This window comes from Oryzias latipes, chromosome 5 (genome assembly GCF_002234675.1).
Source record: "Oryzias latipes chromosome 5, ASM223467v1".
NCBI classification, from domain to species: Eukaryota; Metazoa; Chordata; class Actinopteri; order Beloniformes; family Adrianichthyidae; genus Oryzias; species Oryzias latipes.
Window position 1 is genome coordinate 2,651,225 of NC_019863.2, and position 27,706 is coordinate 2,678,930.

Below are 27,706 nucleotides of genomic sequence, written 5' to 3' on the forward strand. Positions count from 1 at the left end.
GCTTTGGGCCTTTGAGGAAGGTAGAAAAGCGCTTTATACACGCCGTTTACCATTTAATGGTCAATATTTCTGCACAAAAACGCTATTTGAGTGTCAGGTTTACAGGTCTGCATAGTTTTACTCTTTTTAAACTTAGCTTTACAAATACAAAAAAGAAACGATGAGGAGAAGGAGAAGCAGAAAACACAAAAGTTGCTTTTATTTGTGAAGCAGTTTTTAATCACAGGTCAGTCTTCAAATCTTTATTCATTTAACTGGAACTCCACAGTTCTGAACTAGCATGACTGGTTTTATGCTGCAGCCTTTGATGATACAGATCAACCCTTTAAAAGAAGGAAAATGTCAGAATAAACGCAATGATTAGTTTGAAACAAATCAAACTTTAACTGTTTGGCAAACTTGAACAAATTCCTTTAAAAAATAATGATAAAGAGCACTATAATCCACCAGAATGACATCACAAGAGTCGGGGTAGAATTAACCGTCGTCCTTCTCATCCGTTTGCTTATAAACTCTTCCCGGTGACTCATGGACATCCTCGGGAGTTTGGCCAAACACGCCAGCGGTCCGCTTCAGGAGGTAGACCCCGGCGTGTAAACCGCCGACGTTGACCCAAACAGTGTGCAGCTTTTTCCACAGCCCCCCCATTCTGGATATAGCCTGAAAGGGGCATAGATCACAAGACGGCATATTTACAAATACGGCATTTGTTTTATGTAAAACAAGAACCCCAGGCAAGAGGAACAGATTCAGAAAATAGGCTAAACACATCCTCAAAAAAAAAAAACCATACTTAATTTTTACTTCTATCTGAAGAGGCAGCAGTTAAATGTTGGAATGACTTACTAGTTTTCTGCCAGATCTGCATGCAACAATGACTCAGAGCTCAATTCTGTAGGACGTCATCACTGTTCTGGCATTCTGCCACAATTCAAGTTGCCTCATCTCATTAAGCTACACAGGAATTAGTTCTCTACATTTCACAATATTTTCTGTTTCAGTAAAACTTTTGACTTTGAAGAAAATCCATCCAGAGTTTGCTGAGATGGATCTCGTTTTGTTTTATGTGATATATTTAAAAGAAGCGTGCTTTTGTTCACATGTTCACTCCACCAAAGGAGGTAAAAATATCTTGGAAGCGATGTGTAAAAGGAGCAGGTACTTGACGCCACTTCTCTGCATTCCAAATTTCACAGGTTATTATTGTCAGTGTGACAGGTAAGCAGCATCATGTTTCATTTGTAACGCTCCTCTTCTGCAGTGGCCTGACTGGCTTTAGTTTGTAATTCTGGAGCATCACCCAAAACAGGGCGTGCTAGAAAGGTGAGAGGTGGCTTTTTTTTTTTAAAACCTGAAGCAAACAGTGATGTGAACATGATTAAAACTGGATGAACTTCAAATCAGCTCTCAGATTCTGGTCAGTTGAGCTCAGGTTTGAGGATTTGTTCACAATAATCGGTGACAATGAAAACCAGAAGAAACCATAATCTCTTTGCCTGCATGTTTTTGATATTTTGCTGCTTGTTTTCCTCGTCTGGCCTGTGTGAATCAATTAGTCCCGTAGATCTATTGATTTCCAAGAGCATGCATTGGAATGGAGCAGAGCGGGGGGTTTGTGGCCCGCCCAGCGTATTTTCTACATCCAAAATATGATGTTTTTGTCTTCTCCTGATTCACAACATTTTGAATAAAGAAATATTGAGCTTAGTTTTCTTAATATATGTCCTTCTTTACGAGAAAGATGGCGTATGTTGAAAAACACAACTTTCATCGGAATGGGTCTTTAAGACGAAAACATGTTTCTGTGACACTGAAACGAAAAAACAGACATTTGATTCTGTTTTCCAAAGGTCAGAGCAGAGATGCGTGTCCTTCTTAACACACGGTCAAAAGCTGGCAGTGAGAAAACGTTGCTTTAGATGAAGAGCCACGGTTTCCACAGCCTGTTTAGTTGTTGCTCGTTTTTTCCACCCAAAGCTGAATCAGAGCTGTGTCACACACCGAAACACAGATGTGTGTCTAAAGTGTCTGAAAGGTTAAAAAAAAACCTGGGGGAGTAATGACAAAGGAGGCTCCTGCTGAGGTTCCAACTGGCGAGACAGGTCCAAACACACATAAAGCAATATATTTAAAATCCTCTATGGCAACAATCTATTTATTTCTACAGTCAAAGTGATTCCTAGCACGCCTTCTTTAGGGGGGCGTTTGTTGGGGTGTGGAAAAAGAGCTATTCTTTTCAAAAGGGTGGTGACTCAGCCCAGTCCAACTGTCCACAGCCACATAAAGGCTACTCGCATGAACTGACCCACTTTTTTACAGGGCTGTTCCACATCAGAGGTGCAGCACCGGTTTCTTCTATGCTAGGGAGGTCAACCTCTTTTCTCTGACAGCAGCTTTTTATCTAAGCACTAACTGCACTGTTCAAGACCGACTGAATGCGTCAAATCCAAGCACCGCAAACTCAGGCCCCTTAGAGAGAAGTCAAATATTATTACCCCGTTGGCACATTTTCTTCAATTAAGCAAAACATCTGTCAGTGGGGTAAAAAAATGGTTTGAACCAAGAATATAAAAAAAAAAACAACCTAATCACGTAGACATTATTTTGCTATTGAAAGATAGAGAGAGACAATTTATCTTGAAAGAATAACTTTATAATTCAGTTTGGAATTGAAGTTAATGTTGTGGATCAAATTGCAAAAAAAACAGATCAAGTATAGTTGGAGTTATCATCAGGAAGTCGTGACAACAGACATTAGTTCTTCTACATCCTGTAATCAGACCTTTCAAATTACAGCGAGGGGTTTTGCGCATCTGTTAACCAACATGAAAAAGCCTGAAGAAACACGGCAGCTTTGACAAGTAATTCACTTTACTTCCTGATATGTGAAGAGCTTTCCCAGAAAAAACAAACAAAAAAAAAAGTGGCGGTTCTTGAGGAAAACTGCTACCCATTGAGACACAGGTTTACCTTGGAAAAGCATTTCTTATCCTGGGTTAAAAGTACAGCCTTTCCTGAGCCTGGCCTGCACACACGGGCCATTTCTCTGAGACAGGAGGGGTACAGGTCCCAGTTCTTCTTCCTAGAGCCCATTCTTTAAGAAAGCAGAGATGAAATGAAACACTTTGATCCTCTTGTTAAGATTACATTAATCTTGAAGTGTCAGACTGTGGAAACACTAAATCAATAGATTTAAGCCTTTTTTAAAACACAGCAGCACCTTCTGTTTACATTAAGGCTCATGAATACCTTCAAATAGAACATGTAAAAAGTGTGTTTGTCCTTTTTCTGGTGTTATAAATGTGACTGTGGGTTCCCTGCTTTTATGGGAAAAGACTTTAAAATCTGTGGTGAAAATTTCAGAGTCCTGAGTTTCATACCTGCTTGATCTCTAAATAAAAAAGTATTAGGGCCACGATAAAAAAATAAAAGGATTATGAGAAAAATATGTCTCAACTTTACTAATATGAAGTAACATTATCGGAAAAACTCCAACATTTACGACAATAAAGTCGTAATATTATTAGAAAATAGTTGTAATTTTATGAGTGAAAAAGTCAATATTTTACGAGAATAAAGTTATAATTTCATAGGTTATAAATTGAGAATTTACAAGATTCATGTAATACATTTATGAAACAATTATTAATAAAAATACAAACAGCAGCAAAAAAAAGAAGTTGTTTTCTCATACTTTTATGAATTTATTCTCGTATTTATTTTTTCTTTGGCCTCACTACTCCAATGGAGAAAAAGCTAGCAAACTGTTAAAAAACAACAATAAAAACCTAAAAATAGAATTTCTTATACTGGCCATTTAATAATCATTTAAAAAGTGGTTTTACCATATTTATTATCATCTCATAAAGATATGAATGCCCCCAAAATATTCCTTCTGTACAATGTGTGTTGATGGTGGTTAAATTAATCAGCTTGTGTTTCCCTAAGGCTCAGGGCACCACAGAAATCCTCGGAGTACGTCATAGCTTTTGCTGCTACCTTTTCCCAAACGGCATGTCGGTGATGATGACGTCCACAGAGCTGGCCCGGAAGGGCAGCCTGCACAGGTCCCACTGCACTGTGTCAATGGGGAGTCCAGGTGAGCTGAGAGGAAGCAAACATGTCCCTCTGTTACTGAAGGCATCAGCTGTGAAGCAAATGGAGCATTGTGCAATTTCACTTCAATCTATTATCACCAATGACTTAGGCCTAAATGAGTCAAAGGACTTCACCCTCGAGACAAAGACATTGCCTCACTTTCATGACAAATACAAACTACATCGATAGAAGCAAAATAATTCTTGAGAAACAGATGAAAGCCTGATTTAAAAAAATGATATAACCTTAAATAAGGAAATTATACAGTGCTCAGCATAAACGAGTACAGCCCACTACATATGTCAGAAAACCTTTAGTGTGAGGTACTATACTACAAAATACGCCTACAATGGAGGGATATTGATTGCAAACAAGATATGTCAATTTGCACACACAAAAACATTTTCCTAACAAATTAAGCCCATGTTGCAAGAATGAGTACACCCCAGTCATAGTATTAGGAGAAACCTAAGACTACAAAATTCTAAAGAACAGGCATTCAACCACAGGTGAGTCTAATGATTCATGTAACCCTTGTGCCATCCTAGGCACTTTAACGTTGGGTCATCTAGACCCACTAGACAGTGCTCTGAACCTTTTTTCTTCAATGATTTGTGATCTTCACTGGTCATTTCATGCTGTCAGCAATGGCTCCCCATGGAAAAGAAATGTCACAAAATCTGGGAAAGGAAATCATTTCTTTGCACAAAAAAGGTGAGAGCTACAAGAAGATCAGCAAAGCTTTACACATTAGTCAAAATACTAGAGCAAAAGTGATCCAAACATTTAAGAAAGATGGAAGTGCAACCATCTTACAGAGATGTGCAAGCCGTCCACGTAAGCTAACATCCCAACAGGCGCATCTTCTGATGAGAAACGTTGAAGAAAATCGCCCTGCAAGTTCACTGCAGTTAGTTAAAGCAGTAGAACGCCAAACTGGAGCGATTGTTTCCCGTGACACCACACTGCAGAGGAATGGCTGCATGGTTATCGTCCATGAAGGAAGCCTCTCCTAAAACCCATGCACAAAAAAGCACACCTAGAATTTGCTAGACCCCATGCTGAAAAAGATGAAGACTACTGGGACTCAATACTCTGGAGTGAGAGCAGGTGGAGGAATGTCTACACAGGTGGATGTTTATTCAAGAAAGGAGAGGAATGAGGGTCAGTTGTAGCAAGACAGAGCATCTCTGTGTGGATGAGAGCATGAAGTGGAATGGTGAGGCCACAGGGAGCAGAGGTGGAGAAGATGGAGGACTTTAAGTTCTTAGAGTCAACAGTCTAGAACAGGGGTCGGGAACTTATATATATATGGCTCTTTTGATGGTCACATGTGGCTCGCAGACAAATCTTTAATTATACTTTTTTTTTTCATTAGAGCGGTGCTTGGAGAAAAAAAAATCTGCGCCAGCACTGTCACTTTACTATTATCTATTATTTCATAGAGTTGGTACCACCCGGAAACCTGTGAATTTCCGTGCCTAAAACTGCGCGCTCCCGTCTCTGAGAAAGAGCGCGCAGTTGCGGGGAAGGGATGTGTGAGGAAGAAAGCAGAGGGTGGGGGGGTTGTGGGGACCGGCAGCAGGTGAATCGCGCAGGGATTGTATTGATTGTAAAAACGTAAAACCCGCTGCCCGTCACTCACTGGGGCGTGTGAGTGTTTGGCTCCCCGTCTGCATGTGAGCAGTCTTTGTCACATCTACAGAACATTCAGACCTATGATCACGTTTAAAGTCTCAACGCCTGCATGAAGCAGAAACTCACCATGTATCAACCAGACTAGACCATCAGCAAAACTACCACGAGAAATACTCATTATTTATTAGCAACAGCATAACGATGTTATTAAAAAGAATCCACAGACTTATTGTACTCTAAAAATGTTGAAATTACATCAAATGCAAACATTCATTTGTATATTTAGTTTTAAACATATTGTCACGGTCTGAGTTTAACTTGGCTGTTGGGCCGCGTTAAATGTTCTGGAGTTCGTTGAACGCATCAAGCAGAGATCTGATTGGCCCTCTGTTCTGTCGCTCAGCCTGTTGTTAGGTAGTTTGGACCAATGCGGTTCAGCTATGGGCCGAATAAGGGAAATGGGAGGGCTGCAGCGGGAGCAGGGGAATATAAAGTTAGGAGAAGCGCTCTCGTCTCAGCGGGAGAGATTCAGGAGTTGATGAATTAATTGTACGGCGTTTGTTACGGTCTGCAGTCACCAGAATAAAGAACTTTAAAAGAGGTTAAGTCTACGTGCCTCAGTGTGGGAAAGGGACGCTACATTAATGTATGGGTCTTTCGAAATGACATTTAAAAATATGTGGCGTTTTTGGCTCTCTCGGCAAAAAAGGTTCCCGACCCCTGGTCTAGAACAACAGAATGTAGGAAAGGCGTGAAGATACATTTGCAAGCAGGTTGGAACTGGTAGATGAGAAAGTGTCATCAAGAATGAAAGAAAAAGGTGTAGAAAACTGTGGTGTGAGCAGCCATGGTGTTGGCTTAGATCAGGGGTCTGTAACATGAGGCTCCAGAGCTGCATATATGGCTCTTTATCCCTTCATTGTGGGCCAGTGGCTTTGGAGAAAAATGCTAACAATTTGAATAAATAGTGGGGTTGTAGTTTTGGTTCATTTGTTTAGAGGTAATTAAGTTTTGGCATCTAAAATGAGATTATTAACATGTTAGATAACTAATCAAAATGATGGTAAAAGGTTTCATCTTTTGTCAAAGTGATTTATTATCAGAATAACTTGAAGTACATTTTCTTATGTGCAGTTGCTGTTCAGAACTACATTTTAAAGTACAGAATTACATTTACATGTATAGATTAAAAAAAGGATTTTACACCAATGTAGTTATGTTTATATTTTAAAGGATAAAGATGCACCAAAGTCATAATGATAGAATCTGTCATGTTAACCTTTCTTGCATTTTTTACTTAAGTCAATATGTTGCATCAGGAGGATTTTATTTGACCCTTCAGTATATTGAAAGGAATTCCAATATGCTGCTGTTGAAAGTAAACAAAGTAAAAATGGTTATATAGAGAAAATTATGACACTGGTTTACTTATTTACTGTAAATATTTAAAAGCTGCAATTTACAAATAAATGACTTAATGGCCACAAAAAACACAAAGTGTACGTTTCTAAACGATGAAGTGGGTCTTTGTGGCTTTGGCTGGGTTTTGGTCTGTAAGGAACAGATTCAAATGGCTGTTTTAGTGCTAAAGCTTGCAGACTGCTGGCTTAAAGAGTCTGAGAAAGAGACAGGAAGCAGATTAAGGTGGTTTGGACACACTGAGAGGAGTAACAGTGATGATGCTGGTACAAGAATGCTGAGGTTGGAGCTACCAGGAAAGAGGCCTAGAGGAAGACCAACGAGGATGCAGTAAATTAGGACTTGATGTGTGTGTGAGGAGCAAAGATAAGCAAGGACAAGATAAAGACAGAGGATTTGCTATGGTGACCCTTGAAGAGAGCAGTTGAATCCATCCATTATCTGCACTCACCAGCCACTTTATTATGTACACTTTGTTAGTATCGGGTTGGACCACTTTTGCCTGCAGAACTGCTTTAATCCTTGGTGGCATAGATTCAACAAGGTTCTGGAAACATTCTTCAGAGAGTTTGGTCCATAATGTCATGACAGCATCACACAGTTGCTGCAGATTTGTCAGCTGCACATCCATGATGCTGATCTCCCGTTCCATCACATTCCAAAGGTTCTGTATTGGGTTGAGATCTGGTGACTGTGGAGGCCATTTGAGTCCAGAGAACTCGTAGTCATGTTCTAGAAACCAGTCTGAGATGATTCCAGCTTTATGACATGGTTCCTTAATCCTAATGGAAGTAGCATCAGAAGATGGAACACTGTGGTCAGAAAGGGATGGACATGGTCAGCAACAATAGTCAGGTAGGCTGTGGTGTTGGAACCATGCTCAGCTGGAACAAAGGGGCCCAAAGTGTGCCAAGAAAATATCCCCACACCATGACACCACCACCACCAGCCTGAACCTTTGATACAAGGCAGGATGGATCCATACTTTCATGTTGTTGATGCCAAATTCTGACCCTACCAAAAGAATGTGGCAGCAGAAATGGAGACTCATCAGACCAGACAACGTTCTTCTAATCTTCCATGGTCCAGTTTTGGTGAGTCTGAGTGAATTGTAGCCTCAGTTTCCTGTTCTTAGCTGACAGCAGTGGTACCTGGTGTGGTCTTCTGCTGCTGTCGCTCATTCACTTAAAGGTTGGACGAGTTGTGTGTTCTGCAGACCTCAATTGGAACCAGTGGTTCTTTGAGTTCCTGTTGTCTTTCTATCAGCTGGAACCAGTCTGGCCATTCTCCTCTGACCTCTGGCATCAACAAGGCAATTCTGTTCACAGACCTGCCTGTCTGGCACCAACACCCATGCCACGTTCAAAGTCACTGCAATCACCTTCCTTCTCTGTTCTGATGGTCGGTTTGAACTGCAGCAGATCGTCTTGACCATGTCTACATACCTAAATGCATTGAGTTGCTGCCATTTGATTGGCTGATTAGACATTTGTATTAACGAGAAGTTGAACAGATGTGCCTAATAAAGTGGCCAGTAAGTGTAGACCAAATGCACTAATAAGATAAAAAGTTTTTCACATTTAAAACATTTTAATTACATGTAATTAAAATTAATTACACTGGTGTGCCCAATATCTAAAATATCATCATCCTCATCATCAACAAAAACAAACAACAGGAACCGTCATTGGTACACTAAAATGGGCTGATAACTAAAATTATATCATATATTCATTTCTAACCTCTCCTGATTGTCTTTTAAGCCAGTTAACTGTGGACCCACCTTCCCTTCTCTGCCCTCCTCTTCTGGATGTGGCATATGTTGTTGAGCGTGCGATTAACAGCCATGTCGTAGTTGTCACCAGCAATGTAGAATGAACTGTTAAATTCTATTGCACCCTGGAGAAGTAAGCAAGTAAGTAAGTAAGTTTTGTTTATATACTGCCTGTCCCAGATAAAATCACAAAGCTCTGAACAATAAAACACAATATCATACAGTACAATGAAAATACAGAAACAAACAGTTAAATATGATGTGAGACAAAACTAAATAGAAGAAAATAAATGTAGAATAAAAATAACAATGAAACCAGTCAGCTAAAATCATTTATAAATAAAGTGTCTTCAGTTGACTTTTAAAAGAATCGACAGAGGTGGCCACACAAATGGACAGGGGGGGGGCATTCCAGAGTCTGGGGGGCTGTTGCCTGCAACGTCTGGTCACCTCTGGTTTTACACTTGATCCTAAATTTTTTGTAAAGACTTTGATCTGAGGATCGGAGGACACGACCAGAAGCGCAGGGACAGAGCAAGGCTGATAAGTATTGTGTGGTCTGTCTATTTAAAGCTCTGCAGGTAGAAACTAATATTTTAAAATCAATACGCCACTTGATCGGGAGCCAGTGCAAGGAGGATAAAATGGGGGTGACGTGTGCCCTTTTGCCAGATCCTGTTAAAAGCTTTGCAGCTGTGTTTCAGACAAACTGAAGAAGAACGAACAACCCTTTATTTTATCCGGACTGGATAAATGAAGAAACGGTAGAAGAAACTCATTGCAGTCTTTACAGTCTGTGGTGTGATCATTCCAGAAGAAATGGTCCTCAAAGGGTTTTATTTGTATTATCCAAGAGCTCAGTTTACATGTTGTGTGTCATATGTTGTGTTTATTTGTGCCAACAATGTCGTAGACCTACAATGGAAGAGAAAATCCTACTTAAATGCAATAAGATAAATCCTAAAGGCAACATATTATCAATAAAACCTTTATAACCCTGTTCTTATCATCACTGTCATAATCTGAAAAATACAAACACCTAAGTTTTGAACATTTTAAATCAGCTCGTCTGATGTGTAAAGTCCTCCATGGTTTAGTTCGTCCACCTTTAAATGAATTCATTAAACAGGAATCTTCTAGAGGCTCTTCAAGTGTAACTCGAGCCACTTTTGGAGGCGACTGTGAGCTCCCATTTCAACAAACCTCTTTCTCACTAAACGTTCTGTCTTACAAGAGTTCAACTTTCTGGAACAGTATACTTATTGAAATAAGAGAAAGTACAAGTTTTGTCATCTTTAAAAAACAAATGAAACAGTGGCTTCTAAAATTTCAAATGTGTAATCATCACAAATGAACAGAAACATTTCAAACAGCGATTTTTGTACTAAATCCACCAACCTGCATAAATAAAGGTTCAATTTAAAAAAAAAATGGTTAAGTTACTTACTCTATTTCTATTTTTATTTTGTATATAGTCTTCTGCCTCTGTTTTATATTCTTATGTGTAGTTTCGTCATCTTAAAATCAGTTTTATTTCTTCAATAACATCGACCTGCCAGGGGACTGCAGATGGAAATTAGCCTGCGGCTAAAATATATTTACATTTGATTTAAATGTTCATTAATATGCAATTTCCCTTTCTTAAATAAACATCTATTTGTGTTATGTGAAGATCAGAATAACGGCATATTGATAAATCTGCGGATACAAGAAGCCCTGATGACCAGACATTTCTACAATCTGACCTCCAGAGAACTGAGCTGAACATGAACATGAAATACAGAAGAACAACGACTCTCAAGAGCTGTGGTGCAGAGGTAAAGCGGTCAACCTCTCATCAGAAGATCCCAGGTTCAACTGCCGCCCCGCCTGCTTATGTATCGAAGGCAAATCCCTGAACCCCACGTTAGTCCTGACAGCTGACAGTGTTGGGCAGTGGAGCCGCCATCAGTATGAGCATCCGTGAATGGGACTGTAAAGGGCTTTGTGGCATAAACCATTTGACCATTTCTCTGCACAGTTATAAATGTATCCCGTCAGTAAGTCTGATTTTTTTGTGTCATAGTTCTGAAGCAGGGCAGCCCAACCCTGGTCAACAAGATCCACCACCCTGCCCTGCCTTTTGCAGCTCTCCCTTCCCTCCTTGCTTTTGACTAACTGACTCAGGTGTCTAGTCATTCCAACTGACTGAACACACCTGATCCAGGTCATCAGTAGGAAGAAGGGGTAGTAGATCTCTAAGACCAGCATTGGCCAGACCCGTTCTAAAAGTGCCCACTGTAGTCTTAAGGTCGTGTCCAAATTCCTTCCCTACTCCCTGGTTAGTTCACGTATCGGACGTATCGGACTGCCGCATAAGAAACTAGGATTAGTTTCCCAGGGGGCGCAATGAGCTTCATCCAGTGTGGGTCAACACCCTTCTGCCTAACTATGCAGCCATATGGTGTGGTCCCCAGTCCAGATAAAATAAAGGGTTGTTCGTCCTAGGAGAGGATCCTTCCTTTATGCGAACATTTATTCTATTTTTTTCGGAATCCGTTTTTCTTTCCAGGAGTTTTTCCTTACCGAGAAGGAGGGTCTAAGCGGAGGGATGCCCCGTTTAGCCTAGCCTGTTTAGTTTAATTTAAAAATTATTATATTTTATGACTGATTTCATGTCCTTTTACAATTGAAGCCCATTGAGACAACTATGTTGTAATCTTGGGCTATATAAATTGAATTGAATTGAGTCAGGAAGGGCATCCGGCGTAAAAATCATCTGCCAGACCACCTGTGCGAATCAGTGAACGCCGATTTGCTGTGGCAACCCCCAAAGGGTTGTGCCGAAAGGTGGACATCAGTGCTCACTAGATTGGTAAATAAAGACCACAATGCATTGCGTTTGAACAATTTGTCATTTGAAAAAGGCAAGAAGCATATCAAACAAGAGAGATGACATAAAGTACTTCTACAAATGGGTCCCACCATAATTTGGCATTTAATAAAAATAGTGAGAAAATGTTAGATTTACATTAAATATATTGTTATGCACCATATAGTCTAATAGGGGTTAGTGTGTAGTGAGTTAATTCAAACACAGCCTTCGTGAATTCCAAAGAAAGACTTCAGGAACATTGACTGTATAAGAACTGGACTGAGTACCCCCCCCCCAGCGTTCCAAACAGGAAGTACCTGCTGGCTCAAAGAAGTCAAAATCCCATAAATTGGGATATAAACAGCCATATTTATTCTATGGGTGTGGACTTCAAACAAACTCACTCCTGATTGGTGAGAGTGGTTGCCATAAAAACTGTGACTAAGACCAATTCGGACCAATCACTGTTTACTGACATCATCTGGCTCCAACATGGCGGCATCTGCATCGTGGAAAAATGCCTTTGGTTGAAGCCGGAACTGGGCCATTTTCTATAGGTGACGTCACACTCGCTCCGTCCAGTTTTCTCATACAGTCAATGATCTGGAGCAATGGCAACAGGCCCTCTATATTTTAGGAAGAAATGGTACCTTCCACATAGCATTAAGAAGTAAAAGTAACAAGTAACAAAAAAGCACAAAGGTTTGGCTTTACCTCTAGTGGTATGGCTCCAGTTCCACACATAGGATCAAGTACTATATCAGAGGGCTGGAGTTTGCACAGCCTGTAAACAGAGAGAAGCACAACGGTTCTATAAAGCCTTGAATGTCATGTCAACGTGTGAAATCTGAAAAGCATGGAGGACTTTCCTCAAATCTCAGCCTAAATTATCTTTCTAATCAACTTCTTCCTTTGTTGTAATTTGAACACAAGACAATATTCCTTCTCGTTCTTGATTTGCGGCGTTCAAACTCAGTTGTATATTTTAATCCAGATCTATATCTTTAATATATTCAATATAAATCATGGATTCACGGTCCAGCCATGTTTCAAGGTAAGGAGCAATTTGTTTTTCCAGGTAAGATTTCTCTATTCTTTGTACAAAATTTTCAGGAAAAGGTTTAAAATAAAGAATATACACTGATATAAACTGAGTCATTTTTTTTCCATCAGCAAGAAACTTTGACTTAACTTATTAGGAATATCCACGTAGAGTAGACACTAAAGTTTTTGGAGGTCGCAGCGTTAGGAAAACACTGCATTTGGATAATTCCTCTCAATGAGAAATGATGGACTGGTGTTCATTTCTAGATTTGTGGCTCCTTTTCTGTTTCCAACCAATAAATCTTAGCTTGACCCTAAAACATGGACATCAAAATATGAAAACAAAAATGTAACCAATAGTAGTCAAGTGAAAACTTTACAAAACAAATCACATACCACAGACGCGGTTGCAACATCACTTAGCAAAGTTGTCATTTTCCGATCCCTAAAGAAAACACTGAGGCGTGACTTGAACCTCGACAAAGGAGCTTCCTCTGTTGCACTGGATATACCCGTCTTTCTCAAGTGTCTACCTCACAGTGATCTCAATTGTCTTGCGTCTAAAAATACGTCTGCAGGCTCAGCGAAGCGTCAAAAAACGCCACTCCTGAACGTGAATCGGTTCAGTCTTGGGTCACGGCTGCTGGAACCAAACAACCTCCAGCCGAACAATGTTCTGACAAAAAGCAAAGTGAAAAGCAGGTGGAAAGGAAATTCCATCAGACCTAAAATATTTAAAACAATTTTCCAAGTAACCTGTGCAGCTTTCCTGGTCTGGCTTGGATTTTTGCCAAGTTACATTTTAGCATTGGTTCTGAGGTTCTACATGGTGAGGGACACTCCACCAGAGCTCCTATGACACTGTGGTGGCCTGGGGCAGCTTCAGCCAGCCATGGTGGCTTCCAACAGAAGAAAGGTAACTAGACTAACTCCATCATGACAACCCCACCCAGCACCAGCTCCACAGCACGGAGCCTCTGCTCAGCTCCTTCACTGCAAAAGCAGCTGAAAGAAGAAGAAGTGCTACTAAAGGTCAGTTCTTCCCACAGCTTCCAGACTCTACTATGGCAGCTCTGCCACATTTAATTCTAGACATTTTGGGAACTACAGTATATTATTTTCAGTTGGAAGCTGTAGGGAGGAGGAGCAAAGACGGTTGCAGGTTTCTAATGAAGATTTCCAATGTTTAAAAAAAATGATATTTGGTTTTTTTGTCAGAGTTTCAAAAGCAACAGAAACCTACATGAATAAAACTCACCAGTAGAAAAGCGAAAGAGCAGTGCACAGATACAGTTCCACTTCCTGTAACCTGCGTGCATACTTGTGGTTTTAGATGCTTGCTGGCTTAAACAGATGAGGTTACCTGAGCATGCCGTAACACAAGGTGGAACGCAAAGTGGTGGGTCCGAAGTGGCTAATGTTCCTCCTATGAAGACTTTCCTCGGTCAGCGCAAGGCCAACTACCATCTCCTCATTGTGGATGTTCAGTAAAACCTGCATTAAAAGACACATTTTTAGGTTTCTTTATGCTCATTTTTGGTTTACAGAAATAGTTGTTTTTAAAACTTCCAAAGGTTTTGTCAGAATCAGCTCGCTGGTTGTAATCTTTAGAAAAATATTGGTGAAAATGGTGTAAATAATTCTGCTTTTGTTTGAGTTCCTCTCATTCAGAAATGACTGAATGTCCGTTACATCATTGTTTTAATCAAAGTTTCCACAGAAGCTGCAATAAAACCAGCTCATCGACGGTAAAATGGTAATACAGTATATTTAAGGGAATGCTAATTATCTTTAGCTTTTACTCAACTCAACAGTAACTATAGAAGCAAATAACTGTTTATTCCTTCTCTGGTATTTCTTTTTCTGGCTTTGCATGTATAGCATATATAATGAAAGATTTTCAAGTTGTAGAATTTTTTCTCTTCACCTTGAATATTTCTTTACACATTTGAATTTTTCCTGTCTTTTGCACCCTGATGCCCGATCCCCAGAGTTGTGGTAAATAACTGAATTTCCCCACAGCCCAATCAATAAAGTTGATCTCATCTCTTAACTAAAAAGGTTACAGCCGACATATTCTGGATCTAATTGATCATTTCAAATAACAGAGTCAAAAAACAGTTTGTCCTGAATGTTGCCCTGTGTGAATTCTTCCTGTGATCGATGAAACCGGCTTCATTCCAACACATGTTCTGCTACTGTCCTCATACTCTGACATTTTGGAATGATCTTTTTTTCAAACTTTGTCCAAATTTTGATTTTAATCACCCAAACATGATTGACTTGCTTTGGAAACTAAAACAGCCGCCGACCCTTTCAGTGTTAATACGGGTCATAACGGGACAAAGGAATGTCTGGAAGAATTACTGGGCCTATAACATTGTGTTAAAGTGATTTTATTGCATTTTACTTTTGAATCCGTAATGTCTTTGAGTGTTTTGAAAGGTGCTTTTAAATAAAATGCATCATTATTACTATTAATTGTATTTAACCTGGCAGCCTTACAGGGACTTCTACTACTAACTACTGAGGTTTTTATGGTGTTAAATATAATATCCTCCGTTTACACATTTGTTTGTTGTTGTTAAAATAAATAAAGTATATAAAACAACAACAAAAACCCAAAATGAAATTAATGTACAATATAAAAACAGGACAAAACAACCGCAAAACTGGATGATTTCACTGAACTAATAAATTTATCCCTAATTTAAAAACAAAAGAATAAAATGTAAAAGAAAAGAAACGGTCACTCAACACCATTATTATCATGCCTCTGGTTTCCCCTAAAGAGGTGTTCTCTCCATGAAATATAATCTTCAGCCGCTGTGAAATGAAGTGAAACATGGAGTAGTCGTGCCAGAACAAGCATGCCCACCTCTATGTCAAACTTTGTCATGTCTGCTTTCCACTGGAAGAATTCTTGAACAGCTCCCCCAAAATCCCTGGCTGCCTCGTTCGAGGAAAAGCTGTGTTTGTCTCCAGCCCTGTTACATGTTACACGGAATTTGACGGGTTTGTCCTCGGGCGCAGTCTCCTGCTGGTGGCTCTCCACGTCTGGCGCATCCTTGGTGTCGCCTTCGGCTGCAGAAAGCTCCTGAGCCGACTCCTGCTGCTCAGCTGCGTCACACACCCCGGTGTCAGCAGGCTTTGCTTTGGTGGCATTTCCTCCTTTTCTGTGGCTTTTCTTCTTTTTCAGAGTTCTGTTTAACTTCCAGACCTCCAGCGCGTTAGTCCATGGGAGTTTGGATGCAAGCTCCTGCAACTCCATTAGCGTCTCCTCCTGAATAAACCACATACATTTAATGTTAAATCTACCATCACAGGAAGTGAGGGTGCTGCCGCTTAACTCAGCAAGAGGTGCAGGGTTTGCCTCACCTTAGATTCTTTAAAGTGATATTGATCATATTCCTTTACCACCACAAACAGATTGTCAACAGACCGCAGATGATGAACCTGGAGGAAAATCATGTAAATAAATGTAAAAAAAAATGCATTCTGTGTCCTCTCCCAAATTCTTGGCTTTAAACCGTCGTCGTCCACCTTAAAGGTGTGCAACTTGCTGCATGGTGAAACCATGAGGAACGCCTACAGTGGAGGAAATGTGTACTTGATTCCTCGCTGACTTTGTAGGTTTGCACACTTAAAAAGAAATGGACAATCTGTCATCTGTAGATTCATTTGAACGGTGAGAGAAAGAAAATCACAAAGAACATCAAGAAGTCCACTCTAAAGAACTTATAAACAGTTATTTACATTTCATCAAGGGAGACCAGTGTTTGATCCCTTAGCAACCATTAAGAGTTCTGGTTCACACAGACCAGTTAGACTCTCCTCATCAACCTGTCACCTGACTTGAAGACGCCTGTAGAAAAGACACCTGTCCAGAGAATCAGTCCATCAGTCAGACTTCAAACTACAAGAAACCTCTGTGCTGACAATCAGGGTTCTGAGGGATCAAATTCTCATTTCCCTCAATGAAATGCAAATATATATAAATTATTTAAAGCTGATTTTCTATCTCTCATTATTCAAATGAACCTACCATTAGGATGTCAGCTTCTTTTTAGGTGGGCAAATCTACAAAATCGGTAATTTAGTTTAATTCAGTTATTTCCTCCACTGTAAAGGACAGGTGGGATTTGTACCTCAGAAAGTTTATCAGTAGTGACTGGGAAATAAATGCGTCCCCGGTCTCTGCTGATCCGTGCATCCACTCCAATCTTCTCTTGAACCTCCTCTGCTGCAGTGTGCTCAAAGCCGGTGGGCACCGTCGCTCCAATGGTCACAGTGAGTTCAGAGTCAGGCGAGGCGTTCATGATGGACACTGATGATGATGCTTCCTCTGCAGCTTTATCCCCATGGGAGCACATGATGATGATGATGATGATCTGTGCATGTAAAGATCAGACAGGAATCCTATAGATCACTTTATACGCATGCATTTCTGCTGGGACTAAACCTCACCTCTGGAATATTACAGCAGGAAACTTTTATCCCATTAAATTCAAGCTGTCACAATATAATTATGTTAGCACTGACATTCATTCACTTAGCAAGCTAACATTAGCCTGAGGGTGTATAACTTGGATGCGAAACGCTAACCGGTCATTCTAAATGCAGAATTAAAGGAGAATCAAACGTGCTGTTAAACCACAAGCACACCGCATACAACACAAAACTGGTAATTATGTGTGAAGCGTAACATGTTGTGTGGATTCATTAGGGACCGACCTGACACGCGCACGAGGCACACACGCTGTTTCCGCTTAGCAGCGACGCTTCCGGTGTGAGTTTTTCCGAAATAAAATATTTTTTTACACAATTTATTTTTCAATCTTTAGTACATCAAATCAGCAAATTAACAGAAGCATTTGTCCGACGTATAATATCTTTGTTTTTTTTTTTCACTTGACTGAAACAACCATTGATCATGCCTTAATGTTCCTTATTTGGGTTTTAATCGGGTAGTTGTATGATATTGTACCATCGTTTTATTTTTACATTTTTTATCTTTAGAGAAGGCCTCCCTAATAAACATTTTTTGGGATATTGTTTCAATGGGTATTTTCCAAGAACATTTTCATGTTTGATTGTCATGTATTGTACGTGCTTCTCATATGTGGCCGTTAGAGGGCGCTGTGACACAAACATGTGAGCTGGAGGTTTCAACTCAACGGATGCAGAGATTTCTGTTCTATCCAAATCTGAGTTGTGCCTGTTTGTTTTGATCTGTATTGGTATAAAAAAAAACTTTTTTTAGATGAAAGAAGAAATAATAAATGTAGACGGTTGTTCACTGGCAGAGAAAAACGGACAAAATAAAAGCTAACATCTCACAAATACAGCATGTAATAGACTATCAGCCATCAACAAAGCACATGGACTTTCATACTATCCAAAACCTGTTTGGATTGTGCTTTGTGACTATTTTTCTTTTTTTAATTGATAATAAGGAATGCAACTGTCTGCATTTCTTTCCAACATAAGTAAATTAATATTTCAGCTCATTTTACATCTGGCAGGATTTGTAAGTCACATAGTTTTGTTAAGAGTGCTAACTGTTTTCCTTTTTTTCTTCAAGAGTCAGTTACTTGTTGACTAAGTGTGAAACCTGAAAGAAATGTGGGTGTTTGCTCATGATGTGAAACAAACAACACAGCAGATGGTCAGTGTTCCAAATTGTGTAACGTCTAAAACTTTTTGGGCACTTATATAATCTACATAAAGACAAGAGTTTTTTTTAATGCCTGCAAATGGCACCATAAAATGTATCTTGATGTCTGGTTTTCTGACTAAATGCAAAATGCATTTGATAAAGTTTTCGTCCTGATTGCTGTTTAGGTGTTATCCATTCAAAGAGCATTGTTTTATAATGCCAATTATTAGCCCCTGGTTAGATAAAAAGTGTATTCTTGTTTTAAGAGTTTTAATTGAAAGTGATTTGTTTGTAAGATGATATAAGTTGAAGGAAAATATTTCAAAATGTGTCTGACATTTAAGTGTGTTCCTTGAAAGCAACATTCCTGACATTGTTGGTAAAGCTGTGAAGTACAGCTAAGAATTTTATCTTCATTTGACTTAATAAAGACATGAGATCTGACCCAAATTTTCAGAGTTGCCACGTCACATGTGAAGTATTTGGAGATCCCCATTGGGGAAACGTCTAAAATTAAAACACGTTCCATTAAGAGGGTAACGACTTAGAGTAATTAGTTTAACACCTTCACTGCAGACCTCCTTAAATGCTTTTTTTGTCATGCAGTTCTAATAATTGCACAGGTTTAGTTTAAATTACCTGCAACTCTTTTCAATTTATGGCTCATAAACACTGAGATGTGCCGTATTGTGCAAGTTACTCACAAATTGCTGTTGATTATACAGTCCTTGACTTTTATTAATATTGTTTACTTTTGGTCGAGTCAAAGTTTAATTGAGGGAGCAACCCTCAGCTTCAGTCAGTTTAGTCTAAAACTAAAAAATCCGGCTTTCTACGTTGAAAAATAAAGAACACAGAGACTAACAGAGAACCTGTCTGCTTCAGGAAAACTAAACAAGGCAAAATGCTGATTACATAAGTGGGTTAAAACGATTGCACTCAGCTAACAATAAAGACTGACAGCTCTGTGAAAAAGCAAAACTAAACACACATAAGGAACATAAAAATGAAATTAGAGGGTCTGAGTTTACGAGGGGCTGTGCTGTGGTGTAGTGGCTTGCGTCAAACACGAAGGCCTTGATTCAAATCCTGGCTTGGACCTTTCTATGTAGAGTTTTGCTTGTTTCTCCCCGTGTGTGGGTTGGTTTCGTCCGGGCGCTCTGGTTTCCTCCCACAGTCCAAAAACAGGATTGATAGCTTAACTGGTGACTATTAGTTGTCCGCATGCATGCATGTGAGAACGTGGCCCTGCAACAGATTAGTGACCTGTTCAGGGTGTGCCCCACCTTCACCCAACAGTAGCTGGGATAGAGATTCAGCAGTTTCAGAAGACAGATGGATGGGTCCATGACGGTTAGGAGAACATTTTAGTCTATATCATTTTTTAACAAAGCCTAAATTAACTGACAACTAGGAGAAAAAAAACATTTTGTTTGTGGCATTTTTGATCCTAAGACGATGAGCTTTGTCATTAGAGCAAATGTAATTCACCAGTTACTGGACATTTGATGACTAAAGCATTGCTCATAGTTTATTAGCAGTGACTTACACTACTTCATTACAACAAAAAGCAGTATGATGCTCCCTTTTGGAATGAGTTACTCCCATTCCTGGCGGTCTGCATGTGCATTTCAGAGCTCCTCTGTAGTGTGTCAGTGTGTCCACTTGATGCTGCAACACACTGTGAGTCATATTGTGAGGCTTTTGAGCCGAGAATAGCCAAGGTGACAGATAACACAGTCCTCTCTAAACATTGAGGCGTCCAGATGACAGGACCCGCTATGAAACACAACCAGGCTGTCGCCAGTAAGATGCTGCTTATCTTCACAACGCAAAAGCACGTGCACAGAATCTGAGAAATTGGGCCTTAAGCATCGTTTCTGCAGTCCCGTCCTTTACAGGAGGGGGATGAATGTCTGCGAATATTGGAAAGAGTCAGCATTCTTGACCGTGATGAATGCCTAATGTGGGTTTATGCTTACTTTAAGTGTCAGTACCAGTTTCTTCCAGACGTAAAGAAGCACATGCTGCAGCTGCCTGGAGGATGCTGTTAACAGCTGGAGATCAGGTATGAGCTGAAAGCATCAGGAGCTGTTTAACCACCAAACTTCTAACCTCCCCCCTGATCTGACTCCTCTTTGAAGAAAGTGATGCCAAGAAAAACAATTTCATCTTCTTTCTCCAATGCAAATCGGTTGGCATCAGAGGTGTGAGTGAATGATCACACTGATGGGTGCTGGGAGCCCGCTGGGGGGAGGGTTTACGGGTATAAGTTGAGGAGGGTCACGTGAGGATGTCTTAGACGCCCGTTTCCCCGCAGCAGCAGCAGCGCACGGTGTCGAGCTGAGGGCGCGCGCGCGCATGTCTGTTGGGTTTGGGCTGGCTCGAAGCCCCTCACCATCATGTTGCTGCTGCAGTTTTGAGCTCGACTGTTGCCTTTGTTTTGGCGCTGCAGCCCAGTGGGTGAAGGAAGCAGGAGGATAATGCAGCAGAGGACCGATGCTCCGGCGCGTCTTCTGCCCTGAATCTGGACTGCGGACGCACAGCAGCGCATTTTAGGAGGCTACTGGAGGAGGGAAGAAAGACGGAGAGCAGCGCTGCAAGTCGACAGTGAAGAAAGTCTTCGACCAAAACAGGCCAGGGACTCTGCCCGTAAAACCGCGGAGCCATGTCATCGAAATTCAAGAAGGACAAGGAGATCATAGCGGAGTATGAGACCCAAGTGAAAGGTGCGGTGAGAGCGCGGCGTTAGGGCATTCGCATTGTCTGTGTTTTTCCACGTTCACCTTTGTACGGAACGCCCAATAAAGCACCGATGGACTTCTCCGGTCAGCTGACAAGAAAGGCTGGCAGCCAGTGCAATGGCAGGAGGCTGAGGAGCCTGCTTTCTCTGGGCATTTTCACACAGTGCTGGGTTTTTAGGATGGAAAAGCCTCTGGGTTTACATTGTTTTATTGAGCGGGGTTGTATAGGATGGGCAGCAATATGAATGCAGCTTTTGTTCCATTCCAGTAATCAAAATGGTTTTTATCTGGTCAGTATGTCAGTGTATAATTCAAAATACAATGAGCAGAGCACCACCTACAGACTGGAAGGGTGAGATAGCATGTGCGTGCCACCCATAGAACTGAGCTTGATCACTGGCTGACTTGGACTCTACAGCCAGGTTGTGTTTTGTCTTAACCTGTGAGTGCCTTGAAAGGAAATTGGCCACTGTGATGATTCTAAAGTATGGCAATCTGTGAAAAGGTTATTTGCTCATCCAGGCTGGCAACTTCTTTGCATCATCATGTTACTGTTGGAAAAAGCTGTCAAGCCAGAAGCCCATGCTATTCATTATATTTAGCGTGCCAACACTGCTGAGAGCCACAGGACTATCGTACAACTGGGATACCACTATAAGCATTTTTACTTCCTCTTGTCTAGAATCTCTGCATTGTTGAAGCGTTTTGAAATAATTTGATCAGAAGGTTGTCACTCTCTTGTTAAACAGTGTTGGCAGAACATTTGCCAAAACCATATGACATAGCAGCTTCATGGTGTCTGCTGATTGATAGCTCTTAAAACACAGATTCACAGTCAAAGGTAAAGGTAAAAGATTGATGTTAACCTTCAGCAAGCGACTGTGACCTCACCCGTAGAAAATGCCTTACCTCCGGCTCCAGCAAAATGAAGCCAACTCAGTCACCATTTTTCCTCAATCCGGGCGCCGCCATTTGGAGCCAGTCGACAATAATAATAATAATAATAATAATAATAATAATAATAATAATAATAATAATGAATTTTATTTATATGGCGCCTTTCTAGACACCCAAGGTCGCCTTACAGATAGAAAACAATAAAATACAATTAAAAGAAAAACACATTAGTTAAAAACAAACAAAAAAATGGAATCATAAAATTAATTTGGATGGGTATGCTTGTCTGAAGAGGTGGGTTTTCAGATTTTTAGCGAACTGCGGAAGTGAGTTCACGATTGATCCGAGTCGGTCTGAGTCATGTTTCTTGGGCAACTACTGTAACCAATCGTGAGTAAGCTTGTTGAAAGTCCACACCCCCTCCACTGAAAGCTGCTCTGGAGAATCTGTCAGTCAAACGTTCCAGGTGGGCACCACATGCTTTTACCAAGGCATCTGATTGGTCAGTTCATAACCAGAATAACTTTAGATAAAGTAACATTTTCATGAAAGAAAATTAGGATTAGCAAGAACAGAATTGTTATTCTGACAAACAGCATGTCTGAGAAATAGCTGTTTATTTTTCTACATTAGTCTATGGGTTTTTGGCTTCCAGCGGTAACTTCCTGTTTGGAACACAAGTGGAGAAGGGTCAGTATGTTCAGTGATATATATTGTCTATGCAAGCTCCCCGCTCTGCTCCATTCTGATCCTCCACTTGCAGACAAATAGATTCACGTACGTCTACTTCTTATCTGAGGTGGAATCTGGTTCAAAATTTTACGGCTAGATAGCTTCAACAATGCTCGCCATTTTTGCTTCACTGCTAATGTTAGGCTGGGGGGTGTGAAGGGCTGTAAGCTAGCGGTAGAGTGTGTAAACAGAAGGATGTTGGGAAGCACGGGTGGGCTGCCCACCATTTAGAAAGAAATCCTCAGACTGTGCAGAAACTATTTCCTAGAAAACAACACAGTTTTTTTTTAAATTTAATTTTGGTTGAAAATGGCATCATCATTTAAAAGACCTCTGGAAAGGCTTTTACAATAGATAAAAAGATAATTGGAGTGGGTCTTTAAAGCTGCAGGCTACTTTGAGTGAAAGATCAGGAGGACAACTGTAAACAGACTGACTGTAGTTACTTTGCATGAGCATTTATCAGAGCAGGACAGGGATTTAGTTTTAAAGCCCTGGATCCATTAGCTCGACTCTCCATAGTTTTATGTTTAATGGTATACCTCAGGGGGGCCTGAGCAGATCACAGCTGGAATCATGTATCTCTCTGGATCTCTGGATGATGGAAGCATAAGGAAAACCAAACTACATAGAAATCCCTGTTTGTGTGTGAGCAGCTAACATGGATTCATCTGTCTTTTTTGCCTCTTCTCCTGCTTTTGTCTCAATCCTGTTGGAAGACTGATGCACATAATCATGTCAGTGCTTATATCATTCTTTTGATGAAAACATTCTGGTTTAATAAGATCTTAAGCGCCTGTACAACGGTGGAGCCGCTTTTTTGTCAGACGGCTCTTTGCATTAGATAGTATTTCTATCTAAAAGGGGTGATTCATAGAAATGAGGGCCTTTTCTAGATCCACATCTGCTGTGTTGGGTAGTTTACTGACCTGGAGGGCTGTGCTCTATACAGACACCTCCTCACAACAATGGTGGAGCTGTGACTGGAGACGCAGCGAGTCAATGGTAATGATGTTCGCACTGGTGTCATTCTGAGTTATTGCTCTATGGTTAATGTGCAGTCGGTGTGGCAGAAGGGGCCATGCCATCAGTGTCAACCACTGGGTCATAATAGAAGCCCAGATGGTTTTATTATGTATGAAGGTTAATTTATGAACAAAGATGCTACTTTGAGCAATACAAGAGTTATTGACAGTGTGTTCGTTATGGCTCAGTGGTGCGCTTGAATGCAGTTACCTTCAGATGAGTCAGCAGATGACATGAAATGTAATCTATGTATCACAGTGTTAGAAACTACCATAACATTTTCCCCTGGGTCGCTGATGAATCCCTGACAAGCTCTTGGGCCGGCTGTCGAGCCCAAGGTCTCTGAAGGACCCTGGGAGACAGAGTTCACTTTATTCAAGCTGTTCAGCTGGCTGATCCTGCATTAGCATGTCAATGGAGCAGAGCGCATGCACAGAATGGAGAGAAAGGCTGGCAGAGGAGCGTGGTCTCTGTTAAGTAGCTATCCACCATGTGGTTGCTGGACTGCAGCTCTGCCTCTTCCTGTGAGCCACTTTCACAGGCAGCTTTTGAAATGGTTTTAACCACCGGCAGCTGCTTGACATTTACAATGCAAGCTTTGCAGATCAACCTGTAGTTTCTCCATGTTGTGCATGTGGGCTTTAAACACCAAAAGCCCGACAGAGTGGGGAACAGCTTCAGTCAGAGGCACTAGTGACAGATCATTGACTCTGAAATGTTGATTTGGCCTCGTGTTCAAATATTTTTGCCATTTTCACTTTGACTTGTAGAATCACTGCAATTCCTAAAACCAAATTTCTTAAAGAATTTTGAAGACACATTCAACTGGGTGGGGGCCAGCTCCTCACTATCTACTGAGGCCATGTTTGTCAGCTGGCAGCATTTTCCTTGTTCTAGGGGAACTTGAAAGGGTTAGAAACTGGATAGACTTAAAGACCCACAGGAAGGAAAATGGTGTTTTTAACTTGTATTTCTCTGATGATAGAAGACATAATGAAACAGGCTGGTCAGCTAGGACCCAGATGCAAGGAAAGAGGCTCAGACACGAGTCAAAAAGTCGAATGATTTATTAGCAAAAAGAAAACTCACCAAAGGAGAGAGTGTGGGGGGGCAAAGCCAATGGAGCAAGTTGAACTGACAAACACAGGGTAAGCATACAAAACCAACCTACACTGAATACAGAAAGAAGTCAACTTAAATAGGGAGCAAGCTAAATCAGCTATGTTCAATCAGCTGTGGACTTCAGGTGAGAGTGTGGATAAGTTTGGAGGAGCCACAGTTAGCCTGCACAGAAAGTAAAGGTGAAATGCCAACAAGAACCAAACAAACACATGCAGAATATAACGCATATAAAAAGAATATCAAACTGTAAATTGCATTTCTAAGTATTTCTTTATCCAAATCGTTGTGAATCAAGAGCAGATGAAAAAATGCAGTTTCAAAAAGAGGGAATTTGTGATGTAGAAAATACACTGGGAGGGCCACAAGCTGCTTCTGATGAACCCCTGCCACTCTGCAGAAACTATGTCCTAGGAAGCTATAGGTTTTTATTTTTTATTTTATTTATGCATTATAAAATTTCAAAAACTGAACAAAACAAATCAATATTCAGATTTATCAGTTTGGCAGTAAAGCCCAACTTTATTGGACACACAACCCATCTTGCACTACATTCATTTACTTGTGCCTTTAGTTTACAGATCATCGTTTTGATCTATGATCCATAGTTGTTTGGGTTCCAAAGCGACATTTCACTTTGAAGACGTTTTCTTCTTGTCTGATACAGATGAATAAAAAGTGGAAATACTGGTTGGATTCTCCTCGTTTTTGCACGCAGTAGCTTTGTAAATGGCTGATGGAAAATTGTATCCTGTGTCCTCCGCATGTACAAAGGATCAGCCGCCCACGGCAAACACACACTTAAGGTGATGCTGAGGAGGAAGCTCAGTGTTAACACCTTTGTACTCTGCTGTCTGTTTGCACTTGTTTCTTTTTAGACTCTGGTGAGAAGTTCTTGTCAGCCTGAGAGAAAAAAAAACACTCAAAATCCTGATTGTACTACATCATAAAGAATATTGCGTTGGTGCATATTTATTTTAAGACATTTTTAGGTTCATTAAAATGACATTCTTGGTGATTTCCTTTTCTTTTGCGCTTTAGATATGTGTCTGACACCATGTAGCTTCTGTGAGCAAAGCAGATATGAATACCTTCAATAGTATTTTATCAGCCTTATGCATCACAGAATCCTACGCGTTGGTGCTGATGCTGATGCTGATTCTTAAGCTATTGCCGTGTCCCTGTTTTTACACATCAACAAGAAATACCTGCATCCTGGATTTGAATGTATAGTTTGCAAAATGCTATAAAATTGGCAAGCAATTAGGGTTATTGACCAAATGCATAAGATCAGATTAAATAGGATAAAAAAAACAGTTTAAAAATGAATAATGCAATAATAGCATCCTGTTCTTAAAGTTCTTATCTCTTTGTAAGTTTAGAACCCTGTGGAGCCGGCTGTGCAGCGATTATTATTCATGTGAAGAGAAGGTCACACTGAGTCATGGACCAGCAAGCCTGCTGCCCAGAAAATTTTGACAAAAGAAAATCAAAGACCTGCCATCCTCCACTCTGTGTGATTTCTAAGTTCAAAGCTGCAGTTAGCACGTTAGGGCGTGTTGATGCTGAGTAAAAATTAGTGGTCAATCTCGACAAAGCTGAGATTTCTCTAATGCTTTATTCTCATCTTTATTAAACAAAATGGCAAAGGAAAATCTGAATAGTATGTTTGAATGACACTTAGAATTTAGGTCAAGAAGCTGCAAATATGCCATCATTATTAAAACTCAGGAAAACTGACCAGCTTTTCCTTTTCCTGGTAAACACAAAATCAATCAAGTCACCTTTCTTTAGCGATACAGATCCCGCCATATTGCAGCTCGACAACATCAGTAAGCATTGACTGGTCTGAGTCAGTCTGAATCACCGTTTCTATGGCAACCGCTCTTGCAAATCATGAACGAGCTTGTTGGAAGTTCGCACTCCTACTACTTAAAGGTGGTGGGCTACACAAAATGTGTCGATCAAATGTTTTGAACATTCGACATGAGCCCACATTGAGACATCTGAGTGGTCAGTTTATAACAGGAATAACTACAACTAGAGAATAAATATCATGAAAAAAGAGGATTATCAAGAACATGTTTTGGTCGCCAGAGGGGAGGAGTCACTCAGTCCAGTTATCATATACAGTCAATGGCTGTACCCACCACATGTCTTGTGCAGTTTACCAAATCAAATTCCTGTTTTTTCCTTCACAAATTTAAACAAATAAATATGTGCTCTTCACTGAATTATCTTCATGTTAACTGATTTTCAAGAGTGGAAACATCCTTTGTGAGCTTTCTTCTGACCATCTGACATTTATATATACACAGAGATGTGTGTGTTTGTGTGGGCCTGCTTTCTATCAGCAGAAAAGTTCTTTTTTGAACTTTTGACTTTCCCCCGTTTGTCTTTAAACTTGAGATGATTAAAGCAGCTGTCAGTTCATCAGCAGAGCCTGTGAGTCTGTTTAACAATTTTCAAGACATAATCAGCCTTTCATAGAAACGATGGCTCTGCCTGGCATACATTATCTTTTTACAGTCCCTGAAAGCCTCTTCAGTTCGTGCCTTGGCATTAATAAAGGAAACAAAGCTCTATTTAGGCTTTAAGAAACCAGTTTGATTTCAACAACCATAGAAAATGGATGGTCCAGTGCCAGCCATTGCATGTATCGACTTCTCATGTCAGTGAATTGTCTGTGTGGAAATACTCAA

General features: G+C 40.4%; 2 protein-coding genes across 7 annotated transcripts in view; one reads left to right on the top strand and one right to left on the bottom strand.

The window, feature by feature from the left end:
* Positions 1–175: 175 nt before the first annotated feature.
* thumpd3 (THUMP domain containing 3) lies at positions 176–17,609 on the bottom strand. Of its 5 annotated transcripts, XM_020703011.2 has the most exons (11): positions 17,562–17,608; positions 16,976–17,218; positions 16,206–16,283; positions 15,706–16,110; positions 14,191–14,321; positions 12,498–12,567; positions 8,939–9,054; positions 4,000–4,104; positions 2,971–3,094; positions 448–660; positions 176–323 (listed from the first exon to the last, which is right to left on the bottom strand). In XM_020703011.2, exons 2-10 carry the CDS (start codon positions 17,198–17,200, stop codon positions 478–480), a joined length of 1,437 nt encoding a protein of 478 aa, XP_020558670.1. In that variant the 5' UTR covers positions 17,201–17,218; positions 17,562–17,608; the 3' UTR covers positions 176–323; positions 448–477. The 5 variants fall into 5 exon arrangements, with proteins under 5 accessions (XP_020558670.1, XP_020558667.1, XP_011472945.1 ...); XM_020703008.1 differs by having other exon boundaries at positions 176–660; positions 17,559–17,609; XM_011474643.3 differs by having other exon boundaries at positions 176–660.
* Positions 17,610–20,782: 3,173 nt separating this feature from the next.
* srgap3 (SLIT-ROBO Rho GTPase activating protein 3) overlaps positions 20,783–27,706 on the top strand; it is a 71,725-nt gene continuing 64,801 nt past the window's right edge. The window contains exon 1 of one of the 2 annotated variants that reach the window (XM_004068545.4): positions 20,783–21,215. In XM_004068545.4, the coding sequence (XP_004068593.1) occupies positions 21,155–21,215 (61 nt within the window). In that variant the 5' untranslated portion in view covers positions 20,783–21,154. The remainder of the gene's footprint in view (positions 21,216–27,706) is intronic. The other variant, XM_011474645.3, reaches the window with a different exon arrangement.